General features: G+C 42.5%; 1 protein-coding gene across 2 annotated transcripts in view; it reads left to right on the top strand.

Moving 5' to 3' along the window:
- adamts3 (ADAM metallopeptidase with thrombospondin type 1 motif, 3) overlaps positions 1-21,722 on the top strand; it is a 299,298-nt gene that overhangs the window by 195,669 nt on the left and 81,907 nt on the right. For both annotated transcript variants that reach the window (XM_034692333.1, XM_034692334.1), the window contains exons 11-15: positions 8,734-8,847; positions 9,459-9,604; positions 12,154-12,329; positions 14,612-14,745; positions 16,699-16,822. In XM_034692333.1, the coding sequence (XP_034548224.1) occupies positions 8,734-8,847; positions 9,459-9,604; positions 12,154-12,329; positions 14,612-14,745; positions 16,699-16,822 (694 nt within the window). The remainder of the gene's footprint in view (positions 1-8,733; positions 8,848-9,458; positions 9,605-12,153; positions 12,330-14,611; positions 14,746-16,698; positions 16,823-21,722) is intronic.

Raw genomic sequence — 21,722 nt, 5'->3', positions numbered from 1 at the left:
CATAGCTACATGTCGTAGCTGTAGCTGTGTACCAAGACACACGTCGACATACTGACAAATAAAACAACAAGAAACACAGAATCTGTGACCAATCCTTCAGAAAAGGTCCCGCTGCCTTTCTGGCAGAGGTCGGTTTTACTCCCCACGTCTGCAGATTTGAAGATCTAGTGGATGATTTTTTTTTATTTATCATGGATAAGTGCTAGCGCTAGTTAGCATAGCCACATAGCTACATGTTCGTAGCTGTGTACCAAGACACACGTCGACATACTGACAAATAAAACAACAAGAAACACTAAATCTGTGACCAATCCTTCAGAAAGGTCCTGCTGCAGGCGCCTCTCCGTCAGCATCAGATTCTGGATCAGATTCAGAGGGTTGAAGTAATGTGATCTCTGAGCAGAGGTGTATATTCAGCCAACATGTAAACATTAGATCAACGTGCCGGAGAGCCGAGGCACATCCACTTCCTGAGGGGGCGTGGTCAGAGAGAAAACAGACCGTTCTGAGGAGGAGTGAAGAAGAGGGTTTTTCAGGCAGACCAAAATCTGATTTCAAAGTGTTTTTTTGAACATAAACTTTAAAGACATGTTTTGGGGACCTCTTAGACCAATATATATTGATGAAAAAAGTGTGATATGTCACCTTTAAACAATTACAGCAAACGGTATTGTATCTACAAACATATGACAGTACAGCGCGTCATCCAAGTCATTCCTGGGAGTTATCACAACACATCGGCAGCTTTAGTACGGGACTAAGCTTCTATATAAACTAATATGTCTGCTGTCTCCTGTCTCTCAAAGAACGCCTTCATCAGAAACACCACGCTGTAACCGGAGAAAGGACACACATCAGATGAAGTGAAATAAAAAGTTTGATCTCAAATCTGAAGGAAACATTTCCTGAAGCCAATCGTCTGAAATGGCTACTTTAAAAACACTGATCCAATCAAACTTTCGGACAACCTGACATGATGCAAAGAGATGCATTGATGCCGCCCTGTCAGTCAAATCAGCCGTTCATCCAACATGAACACATCCCTGAAATCATCCTCAAATCGTAGGCTGACGTGGAGGAAGTAAAAGTGCTGATAGCAGACTGCGTATCAACAACGTCTCTGCAGAGCCGGACAGAGCGTGAAGAAGACAATTAAACGGCAGAGATAAGATATGGACATGATTGATTGCATACGTGATTGTGCAACATTCAAACAGCAGAACTATTTCCTCCGGTCTTCCCTAACACGAGCCGAGAAGCAGATAAAGATGCAGACATGTTGGATAAAAACTGCAGCATGTGTAAATTCAGGGTGATAACAGATTCATGATGTCTGTAGTTTGATCGGAGGGATTTGTGTGGGTGTGCCCTAATCATACATCATTCAATCATGCAGGAAAGGCTTCAAAGTGATTGGAAAAGTGAGTGAAAAGTGCTCATTTAAAGAGCTTGTTTTTGTTGTCTGGGTGAAAACTAAAATGTGTGTTGGTGGCCAAACGATGACACTGCCTTGGACTGGGTTTTAAATCCTCCCAATACTTAAAAACCTGAGTACAACAAAAGCTTCACATACTGATACTTATTCTAACAAAGGGACGATTAAGGAATGATTAAATCTAATCAAAAACATGAGTTATGACGGACATCTTTGCTTTCCTTTAGTTTCTTTCTCTTTGTTTGTTGTGCTTCAAAAAAATAAGGAATACCTCTGCTTTCAAGCAGAGACAGGAAATGAATCACCATTGATCTGTGAGCTTCACTTTTATTACAACAATCCTTCTATGTCTATATTTAAACACTGAGGTCAGCCTGAAGGGTCAAACATGCCTGAGCTGTTGGAGCAGCCAGCTTCCCACTCCTCTGTTTAAAGTCATGTAAATCAAACTCTGCAGAGCTGATGTTTGGGTAATGACAGCAGTGAAAGGCGGATGGATTATTTGGCAGGTTTATTTCGATGTCATGGGCTAAAAAAGGTTGTTTTTGTCTGTTTGCAGTTGAATTCTTTTCAATCCAGCTAATTGTCTTGTTTGCCTCCACAAACAGGGAGACACTCAGACAGATGGACTGAAAATGATTGTAGAATCAGGCGTGTTCAGAGAGTCGTATTAACTTCTGCAGTGCTTAGTCTGTTAAACCAGAGTCATGCTCCTGTGCTTTCAAACACTTCTAATTTATTTCAGGTTTAAAGTAAGGTTGCAACGAACTGCTTTGGTAGTGGGTGAGTCATTCATTATCAGAACAATTAGTAGAGTAATTGGATAATGAATTGTGCAGTAAACTCTACATAATAGTGGAGGATTCTGGCACAGCTTCACCTACTTCCAATGTGCACAGAGAGGAAAAGGAAGTCTAACATCGGATATCCACCAGATCCGCCACAGTCCGGCTCTGCGCTCTCTCATCCATCAACACCCACCGGTTGTGTTTTCAGAACGCAGCACTGAGCAGGACCGCCGCACACCTGGAGTCATGTGACCGAGGTTTTCCCAGCAATAATTACTGAATCAAGGATTCTTCTCCTCCTCCTCCTCCTCCTCATCCATGTTGTCTTTCTGGTCCTCTGAAAACCTCTGACATGTGGACTCCAGGCATGGCTCCGCTCGTCATGATAGTATGTTGTTGTAGTTAAAGGTGACATGCTTTTTTCATCAATATATATTGGTCTAAGAGGTCCCCAAAACCTGTCTTTAAAGTTTATGCTAAAAAAACCCACTTTGAAATCAGATTTTGGTCTGCCTGAAAAACCCTCTTCTTCAGTCCTCCTCAGAACAGTCTGTTTTCTCTCTGACCACGCCCCCTCAGGAAGTGGATGTGCCCTCGGCTCTCCAGCACGTTGATCTAATGTTTACATGTTGGCTGAATATACACGGCTGCTCACAGATCGCGTTACTTCAACCCTCTGAATCTGATCCTGAATCTGATCCTGACGGAGAGGCGCCTGCAGCAGGACCTTTCTGAACCATTGGTCACAGATTTAGTGTTTCTTGTTTTATTTGTCAGTATGTAGACGTGTGTCTTGGTACACAGCTACGAACATGTAGCTATGTGGCTATGCTAACTAGCGCTAGCACTTATCCATGTTAAATAAAAATCATCTACTAGATCTTCAAATCTGCAGACGTGGGGAGTAAAACTGACCTCTGCCAGAAAGGCAGCAGGACCTTTCTGAAGGATTGGTCACAGATTGTTTTTTTAATTGTTTTATTTGTCAGTATGTCGACGTGTGTCTTGGTACACAGCTACAGCTACAGCTACAGCTACAGCTACGACATGTAGCTATGTGGCTATGCTAACTAGCGCTAGTGCTTTTCCATGGAAAATAAAAATCATCCACTAGATCTTCAAATCTGCAGACGTGGGGAGTAAAACCGACCTTTGTGTTTATTAAGACAGCCTACAACTAGCATGCCTCCCTCCTAAGCTCCTTGTTAGCACACGTGTGCAGGGAATGAAAAACAGAGGAGGGGTTGAGTTGTATTTTATACAGTCTATGGGCTGAACAAGCTCGGAGCTCTGACTCCGTGACAGACCGGATATTGTTGTGACGTAACAAAAACACTGAAAACTGAAACGGCTGGTTTCAGCACACATTTACAGAAAGGTGGAGAAATCAGAACAGGGGCAGAATGGATTCTTTTCATTTTCAAGGGGTTTGTAGACAGGGACACATATTTCAGGTAGAGAAAAAAAAGTCGATTTTGCATGATATGTCACCTTTAAAGCTAGAGTTGGTAGTCATGGAAAACTAGCATGAATTTGAATGTAGCATTTCCTCAGGACTCCGTCTAACCCCTCCCCCCTCTCCTTGGAGCTCCTCCAAATTGACACCCCCCACTCTCACATGCACGAGCGCCGCTGATTCGGGAACATATGATGGTGATTTATTCAAAACCGGATATCAGATCTGGAGGGCTCTGACATGCCGGATCAGAGACCCAGCTGGAACGCAACGGAGCGGATCCAGTGGAAGTTAACACATTGACTAGAATAGAGACCTATTAGATCCAGTATTGTGAACGATCAGAGACAGACCGGACACAGATCTGGTTGGATTTGGCTCCAGGGACACTTGCAGTATAAAGAACAACTTTATTCTTAGACCATCATATTTCGTCTTGTGGCCTTCATCAGGGTCATGACATGTTGGAAATTAAACCACTACTACAGCTATCAAGCTTCAGTTATTTGATCTCCTCTTGGTTTTGTGATTGAGTTCTGGTGAAAGCAGAGATGGGAGAAGCTTCATAACTTAGAGAAAAACCAACCACCTTCAGAATCAATTCTCCCCCCATTGAGAGGAAAAGGAACAGGTTTTTGGAGGTGATTTTTGATGCTGATGATGTTCATGAAGCCTGTGGATAGAGACTCTCCAGGCAGCTGTAAGCCCCATTTTCTGAGTTTGCTGGAATCAATCTGATGATGAGTTCTTATCTATGAAAAAGACGTTCGACCTCTTCATAATCCACTCAGCTTTAGTGCCTCTGATGGAGCAGCCCACATCTCTTGTAAACAAGGACCAGTTCTGCCAGCTGTCAGCTGTCTGTGAGACAAAGGATTGAGACTGTGGAGTTTCAGACACTTCTGTTTGTTGTTTGTTTTGCTTCTGTCAGCTGTAGCCCGGGAGCGTGATGAGTTCAGGATCGATTTTTATTCATAAAATCTCAAATCTCAGGAAAACTTTGGAAATGTCTGAAATGAGAAAAAGAGTCCACGTTTGTTGACGATGAGCAGGTCAGAGATGTGTACCCAAAGGTCAAAGTTTTCTGTGATTTTAAAATAGAAGTGCAAACAATTAGGGCGACACACTTTCACAAACATGTCCAATTTGGATCAAATGATGAGGGGATGAAATGTTTTCACCCTAAGGGTCAAAGGGCAGCTTAACTCTGACATCATGATGTCCTGAAAAATACTGTCCTTGTGTTATTCCGGTCACTGTTTTGTGTACCTTCAAATTTAATTCATATACATTTGAGGTCAAAATTATCAGCCCCCCAGGAATTCTGGAACATTTTCCTTAAATTCTGCCCAATGTTTGAATCATTGATAAAACTTGATATAAGCAATCATTCACCAGTGTTCTTTAGTAGATTTGGTACATTTTGGAATGTAAAATACATTTATAGGATAACTTTATATCAAATATAGTGAAAAATGGGGTGGTCAAAAATATTAGCCCCCCTGTGAATTTTTGCTTTTAAAACACACCTGAGCAGTCAGCTGGTTTCCTAGGAACACCTGTAGGTCTGTTGGCTTCCTAACAACACCTGAGCATTCAAACAGCATTGAGATTTACTTCAGGGACTCCAAACAGGGCACTTGAACACGCTATTGAGAGAGACTACTCTTACTAACCATGCCAAAGACAATGGAAATCAGTCTTGAGCTCAGAAAGAAGATAATGGAGGCTCATAATAAGTGGGAAGGCTATACTGTCATGTCCAGGCGTTTTAAAGTGTCTAGAATAGCTGCACGTTGCATCATTGCAAAGTACAAGGAGACAAACTCTGTTAGAAACAAACCTAGGCGAGGTAGAAAACGCAAGATTTCAAGAACTTTGGAGAGGAAAGTAGTCGAAGATGTCAACAAGAAGCCCCAGACATCTGCCAAGATGATTGTTGTCCTCTGGAGTTGATGTTGGAGCACAGTTGTGAGGGATCTTCATCATAGCGGGCTTCAGGACCATCGCCCCAGAAGAACCCCTAAAAATTAACAACCGTAAATTAATATATCTATACATCTATAAAGCCAAACTAAGAAACTAGACACTTTGAATATAGGATAACTCACAGATCAAATACACAGTTGCTCAGTTGTGGAGATGTAGGTTAAACAGACAGGACAGGCTGTCCTTTATGAGCTCTTGAGCGCCTCCCACTCCCACAGCAGGCCAGGGAGAGCCAGAAAGGAGGGGGGATTTTCTACATAGACAACATATTCGCTAGATAGTCCAATTTCCCACGGCAATTTAATGCAACCCAACATGCGTTATTTCTTGCTACAGAGCGCTCATTAGAGAACTGTACTTTTAATAGTGTGGGCAGCTTCTCTATAACCACCTACGTCACGTCACATAGAGGTTAAAAGGCGTGGAAGTGCAGGGAAATAAATCCCCCCCTTTGGCTCTGATTTCCCACTGCAGGTAAGTTTACTAGGGGACAAAGAACTCTGTAACAAAACAACTAATACAAGTCATTTAAATACCCCCCATGTTTGTCTGTCATTACTCTGTCAACCTGTATTTAGATATGATGGAATCATCACCTAAATTTAACACTAAACACAAACAGACCCAGGATAGTATTATGTATTATGTCATTTAGAGATGTTAATGGTTAACATATTTAACTAAACAAACAAAAGTTGTATTAATGAGACAATAAATGGCACGACTGAGTCCACTTTGTCACAGTGCCATTCAATTATGTTTTCATTGGATTCATTCAGGCTGGTCGGTTTGCCAATTGATTAACCCGGTCATCCATGATGTGTCCATGTGATCCCAGGTTGCAGATACTGAGAGTTTTCAGAGCTGATAGAAAGCATATTGAAGAAGGCATTATGTAATATGGCCTTGATATAAATGATGAACAACGTAGAGACACACTGATGAGTACAGAAACCGTAACAAGAGACTCAATTCCCTGCAGCACGGTGAACTGAGTCCAACAGTTTCAGGGACGACAGGGTAGCATGCATCAGAAAACCAGGGAAGTCAATACTGATAAAAACGTTGCCTCTCTCCGAGACAAACAGTAATTATATTGATTAAGAGAAACTCAATTTCCCCTTCAGTTATTTTGTGAGTGTCGACATGTTGTTTAAAAGACAGATTTACTTTTAGAGGTATTTCTACACATTTAATTACCTCATTAGTGCTGTTATGGTTATTGCTGTTGCAGTTGTTGGTCTCTGGGGGGGAATGTATTTGGTGAAACGTTTGTAAATCTCCTGCCACAGATTTATTCTTTTCATTCCTTAAGTGATGGAAGTAACCTGCGATTTGTCTGGTTGGTAAAGTCCCACAGCTGTGAGGTGCTCATTCAATGTTAATCAATGGTGACACATCGTATTACAATGCTTCAGAATGTACACTACCGTTCAAAAGTTTGGGGTCACTTAGAAATGTCCTTATTTTTGAAAGAAAAGCACTGTTTTTTTCAATGAAGATAACATTAAATGAATCAGAAATACACTCTATACATTGTTAATGTGGTAAATGACTATTCTAGCTGCAAACGTCTGGTTTTAATGGAATATCTACACAGGTGTATAGAGGCCCATATCCAGCAACCATCACTCCAGTGTTCTAATGGTACATTGTGTTTGCTAATCGCGTTAGAAAGCTAATGGATGATTAGAAACATCTTGAAAACCCTTGTGCAGTTACGTTAGCACAGCTGAAAACGGTTTTGCTGGTTAGAGAAGCTGTAAAACTGGCCTTTCTTTGAGCTAGTTGAGTATCTGGAGCATCACATTTGTGGGTTTGATTATACTCTCAAAATGCCCAGAAAAAGAGAACTTTCATATGAAACTCCACAGTCTATTCTTGATCTTAGAAATGAAGGCTATTCCATGCGAGAAATTGCAAAGAAACTGAACATTTCCTACAACGGTGTGTACTACTCCCTTCAGAGAACAGCAGAAACAGGCTCTAACCAGAGTAGAAAGAGAAGTGGGAGGCCCCGGTGCACAACAGTACAAGAAGACAAGTACAGTAGAGTCTCTAGTTTGAGAAATAGACGCCTCACAGGTCCTGAACTGGCAGCTTCATTAAATGGTACCTGCAAAACGCCAGTGTCAACGTCCACAGTGAAGAGGCGACTCCAGGATGCTGGCCTTCTAGGCAGAGTGGCAAAGAAAAAGCCATATCTGAGACTGGCCAATAAAAGGAAAAGATTAATATGTGCAAAAGAACACAGACATTGGACAGAGCAAGACTGGAAAAAAGTGTTATGGACGGACGAATCAAAGTTTGAGGTGTTTGGATCACACAGAAGAAGATTAGTGAGATACAGAACAAGTGAAAAGATGCTGGAAGAGTGCCTGACGCCATCTGTTAAGCATGGTGGAGGTAATGTGATGGTCTGGGGATGCTTTGGTGCAGGTAAAGTGGGAGATTTGAATAAGGAAGGCTATCACTCAATTTTGCAATGCCATGCCATACCCTGTGGACAGCGCTTGATTGGAGACAATTTCCTCCTACAACAGGACAATGACCCAAAGCACACTTCAAAATTATGCAAGAACTATTTAGGGAAGAAGCAGGCAGCTGGTATTCTGTCTGTAATGGAGTGGACAGCGCAGTCACCAGATCTCAACCCCATTGAGCTGTTGTGGGAGCAGCTTGACCGTATGGTACGCAAGAAGTGTCCATCAAGCCAATCCAACTTGTGGGAGGTGCTTCAGGAAGCGTGGGGTGAAATGTCTTCAGATTCCCTCAACAAATAAACAGCTAGAATGCCAAAAGTCTGCAATGCTGTAGTTGCTGAAAAGGGAGCATTCTTTGATGAAAGCAAAGTTTGAAGGACAAAATTATTATTTCAACTAAAAATCATTATTTCTAACATTCTCAATGTCTTGACTATATTTTCTATTCATTTTGTAACTCATTTGATAAATAAAAGTGTGAGTTTTTATGGAAAACACAAAATTGTCTGGGTGACCCCAAACTTTTTTACGGTAGTGTATGAGAAAGAAAGACTCACTCTTGTCTCTTCTTCTGTGTTCCAGTTTCGCACGTTTGATCCGTGTAAACAGCTGTGGTGCAGTCACCCGGACAACCCGTACTTCTGCAAAACCAAGAAGGGTCCGCCTCTGGATGGGACGGAGTGTGCTCCTGGAAAAGTAAGTCTGCACGAGGAGACTAATCAGACATTATAAAAGGTACATGCAACCATATCCAAAATAATAATGATGATCAAATGCAAAAACCTGGTCTTCATCGCACGTGAGGCATCAACAACTTTTGCTGAACGTATCATTCCAAAACCACAAACCTCTGCTCTCTCTGTGTGGAGGTTTTCCAGCAGATCTTGGAGCCTGGCAGCTTTAGTTTTCTCCCATTGAGGCACAAAAGCATTGCTGAAGTCCAACACTGATTTCAGGTGATGAGGTCTGGCTAACAGTTGACGATCCAATATGGAAATGTGTTGGACAGGACGGGGTTTGGGTACCAGCCAGTCGATTCTTCCTCGCCAAACTGGGAGAAACTTTTGTTGACTGTGTGGATTGTGTTTTATAACATTTCAATTTGACATTACCAGAACTATTCTGGTGAACCTGAGCCTCCTAACACTCCTGTGCCAAAAGTTCACATGCACTGTCAACCGCTTATATTCAGCTATGTAGTGTATTCACATATTTCCCTGTGTTGACATTTAACATCTGTAAAAAGAGTCCTTTTTTTTATGTATGGCACACTTTTTCCTCTCTCCTTAACCTGTCCTCCTGTGCAGTGGTGCTACAAAGGTCACTGCATGTGGAAAAACCCTAATCAGGTCAAGCAGGATGGCGCCTGGGGCTCCTGGAGTAAATATGGTTCATGCTCGCGCTCCTGTGGCACCGGAGTTCGATTCAGGACACGTCAGTGCAACAACCCGGCGTAAGTGTGTTATGGAATCAACACTAATCAACCCTCTTGTGGAGAGTTGAATGGAAGATTAAAACAGCTTTAATGACTAGAGACTGTATAAAACATGATATCGGTCTCATACCACCCATTATTTTTCTGAAGTAGAGTATTGAAGTTTATGGATGTTGGAAGACTCAACATAACTGTTGTTTGACCTTACAAGAGTCATAGAGGTGGAGCAAGCGGCAACTGGTCTTAAAATATAAAGCCAATGTGGAAGTGCTAAAAACTGCAGTTCCTTGAGTGTCCACTTGAGGCTGGCTCAAGAAGGACCAGAAACCACATACACACTAATTCAAAGAAGACGATACTTACAGAAGAAATAAACACGTTTACAGCCTGGTTCAAAAAACTGTTTAAGTCTGTATAGCTAGTTTCTCTATCGGCACAGACTGTACGGGGGGTGGATTTTTTTATAACTTGATTGACAGGCGGGCAACCTGTGGCTGTTAGCGACATGGCTAAAGCCCCGCCTCTTTACCTCACACTAGCTCAGACGAAGGTAGGTTGAGTTCAGCATTTCCAATATGGCACCTGCTGACGATTGGCTTTAAAACAGCGCTTCAGGAACAGATTGGTGACGTCACGGATACTACGTCCATTTATTATACACTCACAGAGGTGGAGTTAAGGCTGGCCTTTAGCCTCCTAGCTCACATCTACAATAACAGCCTTTCAGTCAAGTTGGCCCCGCCCCTAGTAATGCAAAACTTGTAACCTCCATATCTTAAAAATGAATGACTTATAAAAGAATCCCCCCCTACAGTGTGAACCATTGCAGAAATTGAATATTCAGACCTAAGCCGTTTTTGGTTCCAGACTGTAAACATGTTTATTTCTGCTCTGAAGACAGCCCTCTTATCAAGCGTGTTAATGGGACTTTCTGGCTTTTTGGAGCCAGCCTCAAGTGGAAACTCAAGGAACTGCAGTTTTTTGCACTTCTGCATTGGCGTATTATTTCAACAGTGGAGGTTGCCATGATATAAACAAGGACAGCACAACAGCAACTCCTCCAAAATGAAGCCAAAACTTTTAGATCTCCACCTACAGACTGGCTGCCACATGGGTCTGAAAGTCCGCCTCCTTCATATAAGCAGATGGGAAATGAGTCAAACTTTAAAATTAAGTGAACGCATCAACTTTTTTTTATTTTCAAAAATTGTAGTTGGTTCTGTGTGTTAAATTTTTGGAGAAGTTTAATTTTAATGACTTAGATGATGTTTCTCCACCTTTCTGTAAATGTGTGTGAAACGAGCCGTTTCAGACTTCCGTGTTTTTGTTACGTCACAACAATTTTCGGTCTGTAACGGAGTCAGAGCTTGGAGCTTGTTCAGCCCATAGACTGTATAAAATACAACTCCTCCCCTCCTCTGTTTTTCATTCCCTGCACACATGTGTGCTAACAAGGAGCTTAGGAGGGAGGCATGCTAGTTGTAGGCTGTCTTAATAAACACAAAGGTCGGTTTTACTCCCCACGTCTGCAGATTTGAAGATCTAGTGGATGATTTTTATTTTCCATGGAAAAGTGCTAGCGCTAGTTAGCATAGCTACACAGCTACATGTCGTAGCTGTAGCTGTAGCTGTAGCTGTAGCTGTGTACCAAGACACACGTCAACATACTGACAAATAAAACAACAAGAAACACTAAATCTGTGACCAATCCTTCATAAAAGGTCCTGCTGCCTTTCTGGCAGAGGTCGGTTTTACTCCCCACGTCTGCAGATTTGAAGATCTAGTGGATGATTTTTATTTATCATGGATAAGTTCTAGCGCTAATCTATGACCAATCGTTCAGAAAGGTCCTGCTGCAGGCGCCTCTCGGTCAGGATCAGATTGTGGATCAGATTCAGAGGGTTGAAGTAACGTGATCTCTGAGCAGCCGTGTATATTCAGCCAACATGTAAACATTAGATCAACGTGCTGGAGAGCCGAGGGCACATCCACTTCCTGAGGGGGCGTGGTCAGAGAGAAAACAGACTGTTCTGAGGAGGGCTGAAGAAGAGGGTTTTTCAGGCAGACCAAAATCTGATTTTAAAGTGTTTTTTTGAGCATAAACTTTAAAGACATGTTTTGGGGACCTCTTAGACCAATATATATTGATGAAAAAAGCGTGATATGTCACCTGTAAAAGTTTTACAAATTTAAAGCGAGTATTTCCAGTCATGTTATACAAAACTGAATGGTAGCTTTGCACAGATACACTCCCTTAAAAGGGAAGCACAGGAAACAGTAAAATGATGATTATTCAGATGGGTTATTTACTTCAGTAAGTCATGACAAACAGTGCTTTGATACTTCAAGAGCTTCAGAAAATTAACAAAGCTTCAAGCATCCAGTGGGAAAAGTCATTTTTTGCCCAAACTGCAGGTGAAATGTCCAATACAGCCCCAGTTTTGCTCCTCATCCTTATTTTTGCAACCCTTTTTAAAGCAGGGTTTGTTTTCACATTTTGCTCTCAGAGATCTGCTGTTCCCTGTCAGCTCAGCCCCCCCTGTTATTTGTCTGTTTCCTTCCCTCAGGCCCTCAAACGGCGGTCAGGACTGTCCGGGGGTGAACTATGAGTATCAGCTGTGCAACATAGACGACTGCCCCAAGCACTTCGAGGACTTCCGAGCCCAGCAGTGCCAGCTCCGCAACTCCCACTTTGAGTTCCAAAATGCCAAACACCACTGGCTGCCCTACGAGCATCCCGACTGTAAGCCAAAAAATGTCAACAGATTGTTTTGTTCTGGTGTGAGGGCGATGTTTTATTTAAAGCCAAAAAAAACACAACAGTGAAAGGTCTTAGAGCCGGAGCTGGAGAGTGATTGTAGATTTGGAGAGGGGATGTTTTGCTTTTTGCCATTTTCGACCTTCTCACCATTCTTTTCTTCCTAAAGTCTGTATTTTCTTTTCTTCTTGTTCTCCCTTCACTGTGTCAGTTTGCAGAGTTTGAAACCACCCAAGCTAAAAAAATGGCCTTTCTGAAAAGGTGATGGGTCTCCACAGTGTAAACCTTATCCTGTTTCATTCTCTGCTTTCGCTCGGACGCAGCTTTTTATCCAGCCTCACTCCATGGAGCCATTTGCCGCTTATTGCACCCAAATTGATCTGGGTTTTGAAAGTCAGTGAGGTAGAAAAAGAAGTCGGGAAGCCTGCCGAGAAGCTGCAGGGAGGCGAGACAGACAGTGGGGACCTGTTATTTTCTAGTCTAAATCTGAGCTTCTGGAGAGAGTGTGGAGCGCTTTAATTATCAGGTTATGAAATCATGTATGGGTTACAAAAGAGAGGTCATATTTGAGTGTGACTCATGTTTTAATGTCAGTTTAATTATAATGTCCTCATCTATGGTGTGCAAAGATACTCAGACACATAATTTAAATTATCCCCTTTTTTCACGGCACACTTGATTCCACTTGAACGTATCAATCAGTCAATCAACCTTTATTTGTATAGCGCCAAATCACAACAAATGTTACCTGAAGACTCTTTCCAAACAGAGCAGGTCTAGACCGTACTCTATGTTCCATTATTAACAAAGACCCAACATCAAGACAAGACAAGATCCAGTGCCATCTTACAGACAGGACTCAGTCTGATCTCATCTTAATCCACCATGAGCAGAGCACTTTGCAGCATTTAGCAAGTTACAGTGGCAAGGACAAACTTCCTTTAACAGGCAGAAACCTCCAGCAGGACCAGACTCATGTTAGACACACATCTGCTGAGACCGTGTTGGAGAGAGGGATAGAGGGAGATGAAGAGAGAGAGAGATGATAGTGGTGAGACGGATAGTAGTAGTTGTATCAGCTGGAGTCTGGAACGTCCACAGCAGCCAGAACCTACGGGACAAGGGAGCTGAGGGACTCCAGAAAGGTCTATGGTTAGTAACTTTAATGGGACAGGAAGAGTTCAGTAATTGATAGGCAGAGAGAGGGGATCCCAGTGTGTTAGTCTAAGTCTATAGCAGCATAACTAAGACCTGGTCCAAAGCCTGATCCAGCTCTAACTATAAGCTTTATCCGAAAGGAAAGTTTGACGCCTACTCTTAAAAGTAGAGAGGGTGTCTGCCTCCCGGACCCTGACTGGTAGATGATTCCAAAGGAGAGGAGCCTGATAACTGAAGGCGTATAGTAGTAGTAGCTGTTGCCGCTCAAGTCCAGAACATCCACATTAATCATTACAATAAAATCTATAAAATAAAATCAGATGAATACCAGAAAAATAAAATAAATTTAATAATAGAATAAAATAAAAAAATTAAAATGATGCCAAAACAATGGTGATAATGCAGTCCAGGGCTTAAAGGAAATTACTCCAAGTTAAGAGCCAGAGAGAGCTCTCTGTTTTAACGTGCTGAACCTCATGACATGTTTGATGAGGTTGTCCTTGGCGTTACTGCTTCTGTTGAGAATGAATCCCAGTTCTTATTGGGTGTTGACCAATCAGCATCAAGTAGGGTCAATAAGGGTAATAAGGGTGGTAGAAAAGATCTGTCCGAAGATAAGAGAATATCATTCTGAAGTACACCGTAGATAGAGACTTAATTCAACTTAAAGAGGAGCAGCTGTCTAACAAGATACAATCAGATAAAGTATGATTAGCCCTTAGGGAAATATTCAACATGAATGCTGCTACTTTTTGGTCCTGTCTGGAGAGAGGAAGTGAAACAAATTGTGAAGAAGAGACTGCGTCATTAATAGAACATAAATGTGTTGGGGCGGTTGTTCTGTGTTCACTCATTATTTTAATCCCTGCAGCAATAACAAAGGTGTGTCAGGGTTGTTTGAATGGAGGTTGCAAAGGGATTAATTCAGATCAATCTAACAGGTGCCAATTAGTCTGGCTTTAGAGCTGTAATCTTGAACAATCTGACAGAAGTAGGTGTTGGTGATCCATCTCTCTGATATACAAAATAATCCATCGTAATAATCTGAAACTCCAGGGCTTCTTAATCAGAAGAATCCTACCACGATCTAACGATGTGTTGTCTTGTAGCCAATAGGAGATGCCACTTGTACTGCCAGTCGAGGGAGACGGGGGATGTGGCGTACATGAAGCAGCTGGCGCATGATGGGACTCGGTGCTCCTACAAAGACGCCTACAGTATCTGCGTGCGTGGAGAGTGTGTGGTAAGGAATATTTAAAGTTCATGAGTTTGACATATTGAAGGTAATTAAGGGAGCTGGCAGCCTCAGGCTGTGTGAAGGACATTTAATCACACTGTGGGCTTGGATCGGGAGTGCTCACTCACTGCTCTTGATGATACAGTTAAAGGTTATAATATGCTTTTGATCACATGTGCGTTTAGAGATTTCCCTACAGAGAGCAGAAAGTGGTTAAATTACAGAATCAATATGACATAAATGCATAATGAAGTAGTGTTCTTTATTTGACTTTCAGATATTTCAAGTGAATAGGTTTTTCAAAGAGACACACCAGTGCCATAAGACCTTGGAAACTAAAAGAGATAAGGGCCTGTTTCCACTAACACAGTTTTTGGCCCCAGACCTTAGTTTCAGTGGGAGTTTAGTGAGGCTACATTCCAAAAGTGGCTCTTCTGCTTCCCTTAGTAGTGAATTTATCTGTATGCTTTATTTTCTTTCATTTACCAAAAAAAACCAATTCATTAAAATATATATTTATTAATGGTGTATGTAGCAGCAACTTCAGAAGAGGCAATTCTACCTCAATTAAACAAGTGTGGTTAGTTTCTCCTCCGTTTAAACCTCTAAAGTTAACGTTAGAAGTCCCGCCCTTTTGTTGATTTTGATTGGCTGATAACAGAGATGTGGCATTGATGAGTGCTAGAGTGTTCCAGAAGTTGAACTGTTTTCAACTGAGAGCGCTGAGAGATGAAAAAACAGCCGATATTGAGGGAATATTTGTCCGCTGACCAAAAGGAACACTAAACTGCAAAAAAAAATGCTGTTAGTGGAAACAGGCCCTAAAACAGTCCAACTGTGTTAGATACTGAAATTTCATGAAGATGAAATGCATTGTAGAGTTTAGGGGAACACATCTACTTGATTAAAACAAGCGGCAACCTCTGACCGTGAGAGTTAAAGCCAGTGTGGAAGTGTTCAAAACTGCAGTTCATCGAGTGTCCACTAAAGGCTGGCTCCAGAAGTACTGGAAACCACATACACACCCATTCAAAGAAGCCGATCTTTACAGCAAAAATAAACACTTTTACAGCCTGGTACAAAAAATGAGTGTAGTCTGGATAGTTCATTTCTTGATCGGCACACACTGTACGAAGGGTGAATTTTCTCACAGTGCGGCAGTTTTCGAAGATATTAAGATTACGAGTTTTCCATTACGAGAGGCACAGCTGACTTGATTGACAGGCGGGGAAACTGTAGCTGTTGGCGAGGAGGCTCAAAGCCCTCCTCTTTACATCACACTAGCTGGACAGCAGTTAGATTGAGTTCAGCATTTCCAATTTGGCTCTCGCCGACGATTGGCCTCAAAACAGCGCTTCAGAAACAGATGGGTGACCTCACGGACACTACGTCCATTATTTATCCAGGCTATAATGGAAACAGGCCCTAAAACAGTCCAACTGTGTTAGATACTGAAATTTCATAAAGATGAGATGCATTGTAGAGTTTAGGTGAACACATCTACTTGATAAAACCAAGCAGCAACCTCTGACCATGAGAGTTGAAGCCAGTGTGGAAGTTTTCAAAACTGCAGTTCCTCAAGTGTCCACTAAAGGCTGGCTCCAGAAGTACTGGAAACCACATACACACCCATTCAAAGAAGACAATCTTTACAGCAGAAATAAACATGTTTACAGCCTGGTACAAAATATTGTTTAGTCTGGATAGCTCTTTTCTTGATCGGCACACACTCTACGGGCCAGAACTGTATGATTACGAGTTTTAAGCACACACAACCCCACTTCCAAAAAACTGAACTGTCCCTTTAAGGTGACAATCAATGCAAAACTTGATGAAAACATGAGAACTTAAACACTGTTTGGATTTCATGGGAACGTTAATGAGAACATCTGGAAGAATATCAGTGTCTCATACAAAAAAAACTCATGTCATCCGTCTCCCTGTTGTCTTGGTCTTCAGAAAGTCGGCTGCGACAGAGAGATCGGCTCGATCAAAGTCGAGGACAAGTGTGGCGTTTGCGGCGGAGACAACTCTCACTGTCGCACCGTCAAAGGCACCTTCACGCGGACACCGAAGAAACCTGGTAAGAACACTGAGGAGCTATGCATGTTTCATCAACTCTGGATGCCTGTTCTCTTTGATAATGACGATCACGACTCCCATTTTTGTACTCATGAATATATGATTGCGTCTTTTCCTTTTATGAAGCTCTTATGTGAAGGTGGAGGCAAAGCTTTTGAGGGCATGCTATTTTTACATTCACATCACCATTACTAATAACCCTTTGACCATCACTGGAAAGATGAGGCTGGTGTTATTCTATGATTGTTTTTGTCAAACCCATAACCAAGACCTCCTCTGGGGGCTCTTAGTCCAGAAAAACTAATTAAAAAAACCAAACATGTGAGCTCTTTGGCCCAGAAGAAAGAGATATATCATGATATATCAGGCAGTAAGACAAACACAGCTTAGCCCAAGCCTCATCCTCCAACCCTGAATCATCCCTGTCTCATGTCGTCCTGTTTCAAGTCAGACACATCACAAGGAAAAGCGATTACAATACGAATACAGAACTTATTATGCACAGCTTAATCTCTGGTTAGGTTTATTATACCAGAGTGAGCTGTCTTATGACGCAGCTTCAACAGGAGCTTTGTTGCTACAGAACAGCATGCACACTGCTCTGGGCGCACTGATTTGAGAGGATGGTGAAAAATAATTGACTCACCAGAGAAAACTTTGACCTGCTGACACAGACCGCAACAAGCATCAAAAGTTCACTGATGGTAATCAGTCCAGGTACACTCTGAAGGGAAAGTGAAATGAAGTGATGCTCCTGTTTTTCTATGATGGAGGAGGCTCTGAAGGCTGCATGAATGCTCTGTCTTTGTAACAAACACTCACCAGCTGTGTTAAGAAAAGCTGAAGGAATAGTACTATTTTCGGCAGCACGGCTCGGTGCTCAAGAAGAAGAAGACGACTCATCTAAATATTTCATCGTAGGGTTTTCCTGCAGAGCGTATAAGTAGACATGCAGTGCTCGCAGAGTTTCATGTTCCCTTCACTCTCCGTTTATAGCAGCTCCAAAGTAAACTTAAAGAAGAGGAGTCATAAAAGAAGAAGTTAAAAACTCCTGTAAGACTCAGCTGTGTGGTCATTGTTTTTCGACTGTCTGCAGTGGTCTCTTCAAACTCCTTGATCTCTGTGGTCTTGAAAGTAGTCTCAGACTTCAATGAAATCACGCCAGAGTCTTCCACACTGATCACCAGGTTTGGCTTTGCCATGTTGCCCGTTTGTCGAGTGGCGAAGCTCACGGCAATTGCCTTCATGTATTCATGTATTCATCAAAGTTCTCGCTGGAGGCCAGAGTCCAGTTTTTTCAGCCAGATAAAGTAAACTCACGGCCAAATTCCACCACATCCGACTCCGCCGAGGCACCGGATCTCATAGGTTTCTATTCTAGTCAATGTGTTAACTTCCACTGGATCCACTCCGTTGCGTTCCGGCTGCGTCTCTGATCCGGCAGGTTGGAGCCCTCCATATCAGAGACCCAAGACTTCTATTTTTTGACCTCCAAACTCCAACTCAGCTGCCCGGTTACTCATCAAGAGCTCACATCACACCCATCCCTCAGCAATTCCACTGACTCCTCATACAGCACCGAATCCACTTCAAGATCTTGCTTAAAGCCCTTAATAACCTCGCCCCCCCCACACCTGACCAACCTCCTCAAACGCCACTCCCCATCTCGCCGCCTCAGATCATCAGATGCCAATCTTCCTGTCCCCTTTCACCAAGAACAAGCACCACACCTTTGGGGGACAGAGCCTTTGCCATCGCTGCCGCAACTCTCTGGAACTCTCTCCCTCCACACATCTGCAGCTCTGAGTCTCTTCAATCATTTAAAAAACACCTCAAGACCTTCCTGTTCAAAAAAGCATACAACACATGACCTCTACTCTTGCTCCACCTCTGTCTTAGTTCTGTTTTATTTATTTGCTATATTTTTACTCTTATTTTTCTGTAAAGTGACTTTGAGTACCATGAAAAGCACTGCACAAATCCAATCAGTTACTATTATTACTAATGATTTAATTTGATCCATAGAAAGCTCAGTCTCAGGACTGAGGATGAATTACTTATAAAGGTAACAGTTTTATTTCTCATGATCTGACTGCATGCTTTTACACCGTCAACTGTCAGCTCCACTCCTACCTCTCATTCAAGAAATTATAGATTTGAGTCCAGTTTTTTTTCTGCTCTGCATGCCACTCACTCAGTCAGATGACTCTGTGATGTGAAATATAAAATTATGCCATTAAAGACCACTCAGCCCACGTTCAAACTAAGCACAGCATCCTACTGGATTGAAAGTAGCACTCCACAAGAGGAAGATTTATTTGATCCCCTTCAGCTGTGATAGCCATGAAGGGTGAGGACTCTTCAATTACTGTAACCAGGTTTGCTCGTTGTGCTTTCAGACATATAAAAACAAGAGGTGGTAAGAAGCTAGAAATAAATACATTATTGAATAGATTAATGATTAAAGAGCCTGTGAAAGGCTCATATATGAGTAATGACCTGCTGCTTAATGGGCTGAATGTGGTCGGCTAACAGCGATGTGTTTTAAAGCACTCACCACTTTGCGTTTTTTAATCAGTGCTTAAAGGATTTTATGCTCATTAGAGCTTTGGAGGTGGAGAAAAAAAAACTGCACTCCACAATTAATTTCCTTCACCCAAAGATATTAACTTCACACAGAGAGGAGATGGAGTGAGTTCCCTTGGAATTCAATGAAGGGATGGAAAAGCTACATCGAAGGGGGTAGGGTTGGAATTTCAATTTCTCTTCAACAACACGGGGAGACGATGCAGAGAGAGAGAGACCTCCATGAGACAGTAACAGACTTTTTGTCTTTGCAACTATTTTAAAAGACTCCTCAGGAAATAATGACGTGCAAACGAAAGGTGGAGAAGCTAGCTAAGCTTATCTGATAGCATCCAAAGCTGTTCACTATTGAGGCCCTGAAAGCCACAATGGAACAGCAAAGGGAAGAATTGTGTAGAATCTCACACCTACCGGAAAAGAGGTAATGGAAGAAGTGTCCAGGCTGGTTTTGAAAAACCCAAGACTCGCTGTCTAACAAGGTCAAGGAAAGACAGACGTGCAAATTCCTGAGACTACAAACAAAACTGAGCGACCACTAGGGGTGCAACGGATCAAAAAACTCACGGTTCGGATCGGATCACGGTTTTGAGTCACGGATCGGATAATTTTTCGGATCAGCATAAAAAAAAAAAGAAGACAAGACAAATATAACTTTGTCCTCCATTTATTTTGTAAAACCCTTGTAAACTTTTGCCCATTAAATAAAAACAAGATTAAACTCAAAATGTACTGCTTGTGCAAAGCACCCTATCTGTGGTCCCAGTCCTGCCTCATTCACTGCATTTCATGGCATGACAAGTGAAGGAGCAGAGGAACTTCAAAAGTTTCACTCCATTCTTCTTTCATTTGCCGATTTTCACCGTCCACTTTTCTTTGAGCTGCAAACTGTGAACACACCGTTTTTGTGGATTCTAGGGTCCTACAGCTGGCAAAGTGCAAATATGCGAACCGCTCCAGAAACGAAAGTGAAAGTTAAAAATTTCATTTGCAGCAGTGGACTCTAAGTGACCCAGTAACAGCGTGTCTGCGTATCTGACATGGAGACAAGTCCCGGTAAACACACGGTGACCCTACCAAAACACAGAGTGAAGGAATAACAGTTCGGGGGCCATAAATAGACGGCCGGATGCGGCCCGCGGCCCGTGTATTGACGGCCTCTGGTCTAGTGGGTGTGCAACGGAGTTTCATAACGTGGCTCAATCACATTCGGCATTCACTGTATTTCACAGGGAAACCAAAATGCTCCAATACATGTGACTTACAAGATGCAGGAGGGTTTTCAAGTCCCTCTGCTCCTCCACTTGCCATGACAACAGCTGCGCTTGACGAGTGAGTGTGGATTACACATGCGGTCATCACGTGAACACGCGCAACTTTTTTCATCAACCGATCCGCGGACCACGTCCGTGCCGAACCGTGGAGAGGCATCCGAACGGATCACGGATCAACGTTGATCCGTTGCACCACTAGCGACCACCAGACAAAAAGACAATCTACCTGGACCAGAGCAAATGACACACCAACACAGTCAGCCTTACAGGATAAATGGGTGAAGAACCTTTCCAACAGGGACCTCTCCCAACCTGGAAGTGTTGGCCAAAGGTCTTAACTTATGACCTGGATGACTGAGATCCTTCACAGACATATCTGATAGCATGTTTACTGCTGTCTTACCAGCTGTGCAAACTACGATTACGGAGTCTTCAATTATGCTGTTTTGACATTTTTTGATTACAAAAATGAGTCCAAGCAGAACAGGGGCGTGTCCAGACCTTTCTGACTGGGATGGCATGTCTAGATCAAGGTGGCCAGGGGTGTCTTGGAACCTCCCTTGACATCTGATTGGGGAATTTGAAAGGATAATTTGGCTATGAGTGGAATTATGGAATCAAAGTGTTGCCAGTGAAAGTCTTTTTTGACAGTAAGTGTGGAGGAGTTTGCTTGAAAGTTGCTCCTACCTGTGAGGTAAGATCTTTTCCACAGTTTAAAACACAAACAGAATAACATATGCAAGTTTTAAATGCAAAGACGGCTACAACCAGCTTGTTGCAACAGAGTCCAAATAGTGAATTTAGACATAAGTCCCATCTCTGACAAAGCAGATTGCCAACCATGATCAAGGATTATGAAGGGGTTGATCTCATTTCAAGGGGGCACATGCCACCGCATTGGACAAGCCCCTAGTACAGAAGGATTCAGGATGGAGAACAAAGTGAAGACTTGTAGCCTCAGCTAACGTCGGACTCCCACCAGATCTGTGTCTGGTCTGGCTCCGCTCATCATGACGGTTTGTTGTTGTAGTTAAGTGAAATACG

This window comes from Notolabrus celidotus, chromosome 9 (assembly GCF_009762535.1).
Source record: "Notolabrus celidotus isolate fNotCel1 chromosome 9, fNotCel1.pri, whole genome shotgun sequence".
NCBI lineage: Eukaryota > Metazoa > Chordata > Actinopteri > Labriformes > Labridae > Notolabrus > Notolabrus celidotus.
This window is presented reverse-complemented; position numbering and strand designations above follow the sequence as displayed.